The sequence below is a fragment of the Vipera berus genome, assembly GCF_964194415.1.
Source record: "Vipera berus genome assembly, chromosome: 16".
In the NCBI taxonomy this organism is placed as follows: Eukaryota; Metazoa; Chordata; class Lepidosauria; order Squamata; family Viperidae; genus Vipera; species Vipera berus.
This window is the reverse complement of record NC_138219.1, coordinates 8,384,914-8,397,082: the sequence shown is the minus strand read 5'-3', so window position 1 is coordinate 8,397,082 and position 12,169 is coordinate 8,384,914. Positions and strand designations below refer to the sequence as shown.

At 48.8% G+C, this 12,169-nt stretch overlaps 1 protein-coding gene across 12 annotated transcripts in view; it reads right to left on the bottom strand.

Annotated features, from left to right (window-relative positions):
• Positions 1-12,042, bottom strand: part of TPM3 (tropomyosin 3) — a 31,026-nt gene extending 18,984 nt beyond the window's left edge. For 6 of the 12 annotated variants that reach the window (XM_081340306.1, XM_081340301.1, XM_081340307.1 and 3 more), the window contains exons 1-2: positions 11,868-12,042; positions 8,085-8,210 (exon numbers count right to left, since the gene is read on the bottom strand). In XM_081340306.1, the coding sequence (XP_081196432.1) occupies positions 8,085-8,210; positions 11,868-11,981 (240 nt within the window). In that variant the 5' untranslated portion in view covers positions 11,982-12,042. Of the gene's footprint in view, positions 1-4,643; positions 4,831-8,084; positions 8,211-11,867 lie in introns of those variants that run through there. The other 6 variants (XM_081340309.1, XM_081340311.1, XM_081340303.1 and 3 more) reach the window with 1 other exon arrangement.
• Positions 12,043-12,169: the final 127 nt, after the last annotated feature.

Here is a 12,169-nt window from a genome sequence, read left to right as displayed (position 1 = left end):
AGATTGGACAGCAGCCGGCTCAAAAAAGCAGACCTGGTTTTTTTTCCCCAACAAACCAGAGACCTCCCCCCACCCACCCACCCCCTTAAGCAAAGTCAAGCCCCCTCCCTGGGCACCAGGCCTGCCTTGTTTACCTCTGGGCTGCTCCCATAAAGTCTGAAAGGAAGGCATGGGGGGGGAGGGGGGGGCTGGGAACCAGGCGGGGGTGGACGGCGATTGACCGATTGCTTTCCAGCCCAGACTCTCTGTCTCCCTTCTTCAGAGAAAGACCAGCCTGCTATAAATCTTCCCTGTCCCCCCACTCCCCAAAAGCCTGCTGACAACCCCCCCCCTTTCTCAGAAGGCAACCAGAAGCTGCTTCCCATCCCCATCAAAATAAAAAATAGTGGAATTTAGGAGAGACAGAGGGGGGGGGGAGAAAAAAAAGAACAGTCTATCTGTGGGCTTGGAAAGCTTTTGCACAGCAGCAGCACAAGGCTTTTTGGGGGGTGGGGGGGCGCTTGAAGGACCCGCAAAAGGGAGAACAGAGGAGCCTCTGTGCCAGCAGCGGCCAGGACAAAAGGAGAAGTCACAGAGCTTTGGGTGGGGGGGGGGTCTGGCGGGGGGGCGGGGAAAAAGAGAAGAGGCCTAGAGGATCTTACTCATCCTTACGTGTTAATCCCCAGTAGTTCTGCTCCATTTTCCTATCTCTGCAAAGAGCTGACGCCCCCCCCCACTGCTGCTGATCAAGGAAGGGGGAATCGGTCAATAAGAGCTGGAAGGGACCTTGGAGGTCATCTAGTCCAACTCCCCTGGGCTCGAGCAGGAGAGGTTATACAATTTCAGACAAGTGGCTATCCCAGTCTCTTCTGAAAGAATGGAGGCCTTTTTGCTCTGGTGCTGGAGAAGACTCCTGCGAGTCCCTTGGACTGCAAGGCGATCAAACCGGTCAGTCCTAGAGGAGATCCACCCTGACTGCTCTTTAGAAGGCCAGATCCTGAAGTGGAAACTCAAATACTTTGGCCACCTAATGAGAAGGAAGGACTCACTGGAGAGGAGCCTCATGCTGGAAAAGATGGAGGGCAATAGAAGAAGGGGACGACAGAGAATGAGGTGGCTGGATGGAGTCACTGAAGCAGTAGGCATGAGCTTAAAGGGACTCCAGAAGATGGTAGAGGACAGGAAGGCCTGGAGGAACGTGGTCCATGGGGTCGCGATGGGTCGGACACGACTTTGCAGCTAACAAGATGAATCTAAGGTTTGTGCTAGGTCATCAAATGATTCAACCAGGCCCATTCTCCTGCTTCTTAATAAGGAGGAAGTCCCCATTTCCCAGGTCACTTTCTACAACACCTGCACTCAAGCCAAGCATTTATAATATTTACTTTCCCCCCCCCCAAGTGCAGATAAAAAAGCAGGCAAGGGACAAGCTCATGATGGGTGGCATAACAATATGGTGATAAAACCTCTCCAGAGAAGGAAGTCGAGGGCGTAAAAAAAAAAGAGAGAACTGGCAGGTGTTTCAGATCCACACCTAAGCAATGAAAGCACTCCGATTTTTCTAGGGCACTTAAAAAAAACAAACACTTTTTTTTTTGGCCACGGTGTTAATCAAATCACTGCAGTTGTTAAATGAATCACACGGTCGCTAAGCAAATCCGTCTCCCACCCACCCCCCCATCGACTTTACTTGTCAGAAGCCCACTGAGAAAGTCGCAAATTTTGACTCCAGCACCCCGCAAAGTTTATAAATCCACGGCAGTTGCCAAGCACCCACATTTTGCTGCAACGGTCGTAAACGCGAGGATGGGGTTAAAGTTGGGTGTGTCGTCATTTCTAGCAGCCGCTAAACAAATCGTGGTAGGTCAAGGACCAGCTCTAGATATTAATCACACCTATTTTTAGGAAACTAAAAAAAAAGGTCTTTTTTTTTAAAAAAAAGATAAGTTTACTATTTCTTTTCTCCAAATGCATTGGGAAAGAATGACCAGACACCGGAGCCACACATGCACACACACACACAAAAAAAGGCAAGCTGGGCTTTGGGCCAAATTTGCCATTCTACAAAAAAAAGGGGGGGGTAACCCCACCTTCCCTAATAAATAAAAAAGAAAAGAAAAAAGAATTGGGATCCACCCCAAGGCTTTATCTACTGCCATAGGAAGACGGTTTGGTTTTTAAGTTGGCCGGTAATACAGAATACATATCCCCCCACACACACTGCTGGAAGGATGAAAAATGGCAAAACACACACACACACACATACACACACACACAGAGCGGGCTCTCTCTCTCTCTCTCTCTCACACACACACACACACAGACACACACCAGCTTGATCTGGGCTGGACAAAAAAGCAAAAGAATGGAGAGATTCAAGTGACACACACACACAAAACACACACACACACACACACTCGTGCTGGCACTCTCTCTAACCATGCAGGAAACAGGGCATCGTCTCCACCCCTCCCTGGGCACAGCCTGGACGGATGCCCCATTTCCTAAATAGGGAAAAAAAGACGCTGCCACTGACCCACTTCCCTCCAGGAAAGCCAACGCCTCTCTGAATTAATTCTGATTATATATACACCCATACATATCAAGGCACACAGATGCTCCCAGCGCCTCTCTGAATTTATGCTGAATTTTTTTTAAGACAGACGCTCCATTGGTACAGCTGGGAAAAAACTCTCAGCCTTGCACGCTCCTTCCCGGCTTTGCACGCCCAAGAGGCCCACCGCTTTTGCACAAACAAGCTATCATCATTGATTCCTTCCCGGTCGCAGGCCACCGGATGTCGTTAAAAAAAAATTTATTTTTATTTTTTAATTTCAGTTTCCCAGCACTAAGAATAAAAAGATTCCCTTTTTTTTCTTCTTCTTCCTTAATCCGATTCCATTTTACTGCCTGGGTTGAGGCGGCTTAGTGGGACACCTTCCTGTTTTTAATCTCCCCGTCTCGCCCTTCTGCAGCCAAGCCTCACTCTCTACCTGATCCCTTTTAGCAAAAGCCAAGATCACCCATCCGCCCTTCCTCCCTGCAAGGTTCCCCATCTAAACTCTGATCCTTTGGAGGGAGATCCACCCTTTTCTCTCTCTCTCTCCTCTGCGAGGGATCTAGCTTCTTCTGCTATCCAGCCCCCTTCCATCCCCAATCCTGTAAACTCAAGTTATTTCACTTTTTTTTTTAAAGAAAGGGATATACTAGATCCCTGGGGTTTCCTAGGCAGGTGAGGATAGGAAGGTTTTGGGGGGGGGGGAATATTAAACTCAGGTTAAATATGTTTTGGAGGCCTGAGGACAGGCTAGGGTGGGGCAGCAGGATGAGACAGCTGCACCACAGCACAGGAGCCAAATGAAGACATTGCTGACTAAATTTATATTAAAAATTTGATTTCTATCAGGATTGGATCTATCCGTGCGCAACTTCAGAAGGGGGTTAAGGCACGGGGTCTTCCCTCTCCTAGCAAAGCAACTAGTTGTACAACCTGCCTGGGACCACACACACACACACACACAGACACACACAGGGAGGGGTACATTATTGTTCCAGACAAGCCAGCTTGAGTCATGCCTGGGTGGAGAGAGGTAGATCAAGCCTCCAGGTTTGAAGGCAGTGTACCAGATGCCAGGAAGACCACAAGGTAATTGAAGGTGGAAAGGCATCTGTGAACCAGATTAGATCCTGCTAATAGTAAAGGTGGGTGGAAGAGAACCTCCAGGGACAGGAAGGGTCTATCCCCAAGGATCCTAGGGGATGCAGCAGAAAGTCTAGGAGAAAGGATCCGACAGAGCAAAGGATGCTCTCCTTGTCCTGGTGGGATGAAGCTTTCCACCAGTTCCAACCATATTCTGCACACCAGGAGATGGGCACTCTTCCCACGCTCAGAGGCAACACTGCTGGGCAGGTGAAGCATTTCATTAGCAAAGGCTGGGAGTCTGTTTCCTTCCAGAAGTAACCAAGATTAAGAAAGAAAAAAAAAGGACAACCAGGGCCACTTTCAACTCCCAGAATTCCCCCAACCAGCCAGGTCCTGTTCTAAACACAAGGCCAAGCGCAGGGGATTCTGGGTTGCACCCCCAGGTTGTCTTCCCTCACTGGGTCCCCATCAATTTGAGATGTCACCCACAGCATCTGCAGGAGAATAGCTACAGGCAGGGGATTATGGGAAACCCACTCCCCCTTTAAAGCATCAGCCCCAAAGCATTCTGGGAAACCCCCCTTCTCTTACTAAGGCTACTCCATCAGTTTGGCCAGCTGCAAAGGCACCAGGGAAACCACCCATCCCTTGGAGTCTCTCCAACGACAGGGGATTCTGGGTAAAAGCCCCCCCACACCCCCTTCCAGCATCACCCCATCAGCTTCGCCAGCCCCAAAGCATTCTGGGAAAACCCCCTCGCCTTTTCTAAGCTTTCCACCACCTCGCCTAGCCCCAAGGCATTGTGGGAACCCCTCCCCCTTCCAAGCCAGCCCCAAGTCATTCTGGGGGAAAAAACCCTCCCTTTCCCTAAGCCCCCCACCACCAACTTGGCCAGCCCCAAAGCATTCTGGGAAGGCCCCCCCCACCCTCGAGGGGACGGGAATTCTGGGAGAAGAGTTCCCCCCCCTCCCCAGCCTCTCCCTGGCCCCGCGCGGGGGATTCTGGGTCCCCCCCAGCCCACCTGCTCGCGGGCGCGCCGCTCGGCCTCGGCCTCCCGCTGCAGCCGCTCGGCGCGCTCGTCGGCCTCGTCGGCGTGCTGCTGCAGCACCTGGATCTTGCGCTTCACCGCCTCGATGGTGGTCGCGCCCGCCATGGCCGCCCCGGCGCCGCCGCCGCCGCTCCTGCCGCCGCCCGCCCTCAAATACCGGGGCGCGCCCCGCCCCCTGACGTCACGCGCCCCGCGGGCCCCGGATGACGACGTCGACGCCCGGCGCCCGTTGCCCCGGAGACCGGCGCCGCTCCGCCCGCCGCAAAGGCCGCGACGCGCCACGCCCCCCCGTTGCCCTGGAGACTGGCACCACTCCCAACCTGGCTGGCTGGGGGATTCTGGGAGTTGAGGTCTTCCCCTCTTAAAGCAGCCTGGCTGGGGGATTCTGGGACTGGAAGTCCTCTCCTCTTAAAGCATCCTGGCTGGGGGGTTCTGGGAGTGGAAGTCCTCTCCTCTTCTGGGAGCTGAAGTCCACCCCTCTTAAAGCATCCTGGCTGGGGGATTCTGGGAGCTGAAGTCCATCCCTCTTAAAGCATCCTGGCTGGGGGATTCTGGGACTGGAAGTCCTCTCCTCTTAAAGCATCCTGGCTGGGGGATTCTGGGACTGGAAGTCCTCTCCTCTTAAAGCATCCTGGCTGGGGGATTCTGGGAGCTGAAGTCCATCCCTCTTAAAGCATCCTGGCTGGGGGATTCTGGGAGCTGAGGTCCATCCCTCTTGAAGCATCCTGGCTGGGGGATTCTGGGAGCTGAAGTCCATCCCTCTTAAAGCATCCTGGCTGGGGGATTCTGGGAGCTGAAGTCCACCCATCTCTAAACTGCTGAAGGTTTGAAACAGTGCAATTAATACCTGGGCTCTACCCCTTTGACAACACAGCCATGAAGTCTGAATTGGCCCCTGTCCCTACGGGGAGCATTGCTCTGATCAACCGGATGAATTCTTCCCAGCACGGTCAGTGGGTCGGTCAGTGGAACTGGGGGGGGGAAAAGGGGGCAGAAAAATCAGAATTTGGGGGGGGGAAGTTTGAAGGGTGTGAGATACCCAGATAGACATATATGGGCATATATGGAAGGAGGAATTAACCTACAGCATCTGAGGGTTTTTCGTGGGGCTGGAAAGCATTCCTTTGTGGTGAGGTCCTCTCTCTTTTTTGCTTTTTTCGAACACACAAGAGACACACAGGCAGGACCACATAAATTCTTTCCCCCTTAGAAGATCACTGGAAGATCTGAAAATCTATTTCCTACTGGTTTACTTTCTGCTGCGTTATTTATACTTGGGGTGGGAGGTTAAAAAAAAAAAGAAAACAGGCTATGGTCCATTAAAGCTTAGCTGGAATAATGATTTTTTTTTAAGTGTCAGGGCTGTTTTTGTGTCTAGCTGTTGTGCCCGGTGGAAACTTTTGGCTGCCGTGTTTGAAGTGGTGACATCAGTGTTTGTAAAAGAAAACGGCTAGGTTTTTACTCCTGATCAGAAATACGAGGATCCTTGATTGACATCCATAAACCTTTACGGAATTTTAGCCCTGTCTTCTGGACTGGGAGATTAGCTTCTGTGCTAAAACAAAATCAACACAGGGCGGCCTTAACAGCCAGGCTTGGCTCCCTGAGAATGTTGGATTACATGTTTCTCTTTTCAAGTATCTAGTCCTTGTGAAGGAGCACTTGGAAATGTAGATCAATTTAGAACCTGCAAGAGTTTTCTTCATTTATCATCTTAGACTTTGCGGATAGATAGATAGATAGATAGATAGATAGATAGATAGATAGATAGATAGATAGATAGATAGATAGATAAGGATGGATGATAGATAGATAGATAGATAGATAGATAGATAGATAGATAGATAGATAGATAGATAGATAGATAGATAGACAGATAGATAGATAGGATGGATAGATAGATGATAGATGATAGATAGATAGATAGATAGATAGATAGATAGATAGATAGATAGATAGACAGACAGACAGACAGACAGACACCTTTTTGAGCTAGAGTATTTTCTCCTTCCTATTCAGAGTTTCTAACTTCCTGCTCTGCAAAATTGACCAGAGAGGTCAGCCACGGGAAATGACTTAGCTGAATCTTCCCTGCAACTTTTTCTGCACCCATCATCCCCCTCCTTAGCCCGGCTTTACACCTCGCCTCTGAGAACCGCCAAGCATTCCTCGCCCTGCCAGGCTGACCTCTCGAGATGATTCGCACCCTCTTCGGGGTCTCCTCTCTGCATGGCTGGCATGCCTAAGGAAACACGCTAAGCCTTCGCCTTCCGCTTTCCTTGCCAGCTGGCGTCTCGATCAGGGCTTCTCAACCACGGCAGCTTCCAGATGGGTGGACTTCAACTCCCATAATTCCCTAGCCAGCCTGCTTTAAGAAGGGTGGACTTCAACTATTCTATTCCATTCCATTCCATTCCGTATTTTATTATTCTATTCTATTCTATTCCATTCCATTCCATTCCGTATTTTATTATTCTATTCTATTCCATTCCATTCCGTATTTTATTATTCTATTCTATTCTATTCTATTCTATTCTATTCTATTCTATTCTATTCTATTCTATTCTATTCTATTCCATATTTTATTATTCTATTCTATTCTATTCTATTCTATTCTATTCTATTCTATTCTATTTATTTTTGTATTCTGTCCTGTTCTGTCCTGTTCTGTTCAACCAATGTCTCACCTAGCCACAGAAATGTAGACCTCCATTGTGGCTGTAAGTCAAGGTCTGACCTGTATTAGCACCCCAAAAACCAACCATGCCGGTTTTTTTATTCTCCCCCTCCCCAATGGAGGAGAACGGTCAAACGGCGCCCCCTCCAGGCAGAATCTGGAAGGGGAAGGAAGCCCCCGCCCCCCCCTGCCCTGGGAGGCGATGACAGCCCCTGGGTCCATCCAAATACTTTGGGGTGATAAAATCTGTACGCAGATGATCCCCTCTGAATGGCACCCAACAGCTGCGCAGGGCGCTGACAGCCCTTCGGTGCGTGACAGATGGCTCAGCCAGCCCTCCGGGAGGAAACCCAGGCTGGGCTCGCCTGGCAAAGGCCCGCCAACTTTGTGACAAGGAGCTCGGCCGCCGAGGGGAGCCCGGCTCGGCGTGGTGGACCTTCCCTGCTCCACCTCAAGTGACATTCTCTCCCTTTGGCTTCCATTTATAGGCAGGGGAGACGCGTCCGCTGCCAGGCCGAAGGACGAGGCCGCCCTCCTGCTTCTAAGAAGAGGCTGGACCGCCGCTTGTCCGAAACGGTCTACTCTAGGCCTGGAGCAGGGGGTTGGACTAGATGACCTCCAAGGTCCCTTCCAACTCTGTGATTCTGTTATACCACGCATCCCTTAGCCTTCCTCCTGGCCAGCACACCCAGCCTGATCTCCCCACAACCCCCACCGCCCCGGTGTTTCGTACGTACGTCGGCCGCCTTTTTCTCGGCCACTTCCAGCTTCTCTTGAGCATCTTTCAGGGCCTCCGAATATTTGTCCAGCTCGTCTTCCGTCCCTTTCAGCTTCTTCTGCATGGAGACCAGCTCGTCTTCCAGCTGCCAGAAGGGAGGAGAGGAAACGGGGAGAGGGGTTATCTGGGGGTCCCGAAGGGGCCGGGGGCGTCTGCTGGGAAAGTGGGGAAGGTTTCTTAGTCCGGATCCTTCTGTCCTTCCCTATCCCTCCCTCCCTCCCTCCCTCCTTTCCTTCCTTCCTTCCTTCCTTCCTTCCCCCCTCCCTCCGTCTGTCCATCCTTTGTTGATGCTCTCTCAGCTTGGTGATTTTGTTGCAGACGTTTTCCGACCAAGCTAGTTAACATCATCAGGGCTAGAAGGAGTAGGGGTTTGCTGATGATTTTACCTAGTTTTGTCCAGAAATATATCGGGGGATAAAACGCTACCAAGCTCAGAGACCACCAAGAATCCGTCATTTCAACTTTGAACTCCAAAAATTCTCTTCAATGGGCACTATTTATCTTTTTATGGGTTTAATGTGCGTTAGATATAAATTTGACCGAAGTATTGTAATGTATTGTATTGTATTGTATTCTCTTCTCTTCTCTTCTCTTCTCTTCTCTTCTCTTCTCTTCTCTTCTCTTCATTATTCTCTTCTCTTCTATATTCTATTCCATTCCATTTATTAAAATTCTCTGCTACCTGTCACCCCTATAAGGCGACTCCTGGTGGCTTACAGTTCACACAGACAGAAGCAGAAAGATAATGAAAATATCAAAACTATACTCATTCAACTATCCCCATAACAGGAACAGCCTCATTCTTAAGGCCGACCATCCAAGGAGGCTGCAGCTTTGCACGCTCAGATCAGAGGGCAGTTCGTCCCCATCAAATCTGTCCCAGCTAATCTCCTTCTTCTCTGTGTGTCGTTGTGTAACCTGAGATTTGCCTGGAAATGAAAACCAGGCAGAGAGGGAGGGAGGACCCCCCCCAGTCTATTGTCAGCTGCATGCTCACCCCAAAACCTCGCAGAGTATGACCCCCCCCTCCCCTCCATCTCTTCCCTGCCAAGACTTTGCTCAGCCGGACCAAATAAGCAACCGGATATGAGCTTTGCATAGCCTTTCTCACTGCCCACAGGGTGCCACGCCACTCCGGCTGCCCGCCACGTTATGCCAACTTGTGCCTTCCCCCACCCTGCAGCCATCCACAGAGGGCGGTCTCTGAGCATACGCTGAGTGCGCACAGGTTTACAGCACGTTAAGAGCTGCAGCGAAATATTAAAATGCTTCTTGATGTGTTTCTTAAGCACACACCGGGAAGGAAACTCCCCCTGTGGCAAAGGACAAAGAGCGGAGGGAGCCTCTGAACATGTGCAGAAGGTGCTCAAAACTTGCCAAGGGGGAGAAGGAGAAAGAGGAGGAATAACTCAGCCCCAACTCTTAGGTTAAAGGGATGGATCTGCAAAGCAATCGGAACAAAGAGTGCTAGGCGCACTTTGCAGTAGCTCAGAAACTATCTTTTTCTGTCTCTCTTTCTTTCACTCTTTCTTTTCTTCCTTCCTGCCTGCCTGCCTTCTCTCTCCCTCCCCCCCTCCCTTTCTGCCTCTCATATCCACTTCCTCTCTTCTCCCATCCCTGGAGAACCAGCCTTGTGCCTAAGCCCACAACCAATTAATTTAGTGTCCCAGTGTTGGCAAGGTTACCTGAGGCCACTTAGTCTAACCCCTTGCTCAGCCCATCTTCACATTCCAGCATCCATGCCAAGTGACTGTCCAGCTCCACATTCAAAGAGAAAAAGGCCATCACCCTTCTAGGACATTCCTGCCTCTCTCCAACCCCTCTTTAGTCTTAGGACTATATCTTTTCCTAACATAAAAATCTGCCTTAACTTCTTAAGTTAATTTAACTAAAATTAAGTTGAGTTACGTTAGGTTTACTCAACTCAACTCAACTTTACTTTACTAACTCAACTCAGCTTAAATTTTACTTTGTTTTTACTTCACAAACTCAACTCAACTTAATTTTACTTTACTAACTCAACTTAATTTTACCCTGCTAACGTAACGTAACTCAACTCAACCCAACCCAACTTACATTTCACTTTATTTTACTTTACAAACTCAGCTTAATTCTACTTTATTAACTTAAGTCAATTCAACTTACATTTTGCTTAATTTTACTTTATTAACTCAACTCAAGTCGACTTACATTTTACTTAATTTTACTTCGCTAACTCACCTCAACTCTACCCGACTTAACTCACTTAACTTAACTCCATTATTTTCTCTCCTGCCCTCTAGAATGAATGAGAAGAGATTTTTGCCCTGATCTTCCTTCTGTTGTTTTGCAAAGACCTGGTGGCAAGATGGGAACCAAACAAATTTAACAAAGAAATAAAAAAAAATGAAATGTCCGTCACGTCCACCCTCAATTGTCTTTGCTCGAGGCTAAAAGATGCACTTTCCATCCTTCAGTTTAATTCCTAATCTCTGTTCAGCCTTGTTCCCTTTCTTGGACTGCCTGCCAATTTTTTTCTGATTTTTTTTTTTAAATGCCTGGAAGTCGGAACCTTAAAAGGCACGGTCCACCCAAAGTAAAAAAATAAATAAATAGATTCATTCCCTCCCTTGGTTACCCTTTTGTTGATGCGGCTTCGAAGAAAATAGATTTATTACCTCCTCTACTGATACGTCATTTTTAAGGCAATTTAAAATTGCTATATTTATTTTTCCCAAAGCCCCTTCGACCTTGGACAAAAATTATTCCCAAATCTTTTGCATCTCTCCCGAGTGCAAGCCAGCTCCCTCATCAAAGAATTAAGCCTTTAGTTTCTGTTTTATAAAAAATGAGCTTTCGGTGAAATTAATTTGCTGGCTTTTCACTTATTTTGCGGATCAATCTTCTGCGGTTTTCCTTCGCCTGGCTAAATTGGGGAAGGGGTCCAAATCCGATCGGCGTTCTCTCCTCTTTTTCCTCCAATGCACAGATGAGAAAATATTAAAAATTAGAGGACTGACTTTTTCAAGTTTACCCTTCAGCCCAGTTTGACCAGTTACCCAGTGGAGGGGATTTTTGATGGGCAATTTTACAGATTGACCTGCCCATCTAATTTATATTTAAACATTTTATCAAGAAGAACAGATGGAAAAATAGTTTCCTGGCTCTTTTCAATATTTTCTCCCAGCCCTCAGAAGCCGAAAAGCAAGCTTTTGACAGTTTTCCTTCCCGATAAAAGCTTTAATGCAGCTTAAAATTGCAAGAGGAATTTTAATAAAGGCAGGAATATTCCTGCTAATTTTTTTTGAAGACTTATAAGCTCATGATGGTTCCTGTTAATGCAATGTTTCCCAAATTGGAGATTGCTGGGATTGAGGACCAGGTAAAATCCCAGATTCTTTTATAGGACAAACCTAAGCCAGTTTTTTTTAGGGGGGTGGTTTATCTGGAATTTGGGAAAAACAAATTTAGTGGGCTCAACCCCAAATCAAGAATTATTTACCCCTTGCTCCCAAGCAAGAAGAAAGAAATAAAAGCTGAAGTTGGTCTGGACTCTCAAAAGACAGATTCTCTGTCTGTCCATACCCTCCCTGGAGCGACACAACAGCCCTGTGAGGTGGGACAGACCCAAAGCAAAGAGGAAACTGCTGCATCCGGGCGAGCCGAGGCATCTAGGTTTCGGAAGCCTCAAGCATCTAGTCCTCAAGCCGCCTTTTTCGCCCTTTCTTTCTCTAAACCAGGTTTATCCTGCCCCCCCCCCCACCTGCTTGCTTCTCTCCTCGGCGTGTTTCTGCTCCGTCTCCGCTTGTTCTGCCCGGTCCAAGGCATTTTCCTTGTCCAGTTTTAGCATCTGCATCTTCTTCTTGATGGCTTCCATGGTGCCGGAGGGCGGCGGGCACGCAGGCGAGTGAGCGGAGAAGCCGGACCGATGGGCAAACTGGCACGGGGGGCAATTGCAATCGGGCAAAAGCCCCTTCTGTTCTTTTTATAAGGGCCCCGTCCTTCCAGCTGGCCCACAAGTCTTCCCTTTCTGGGATTTGGCCACCCAGGGAGGGGACGGGATCC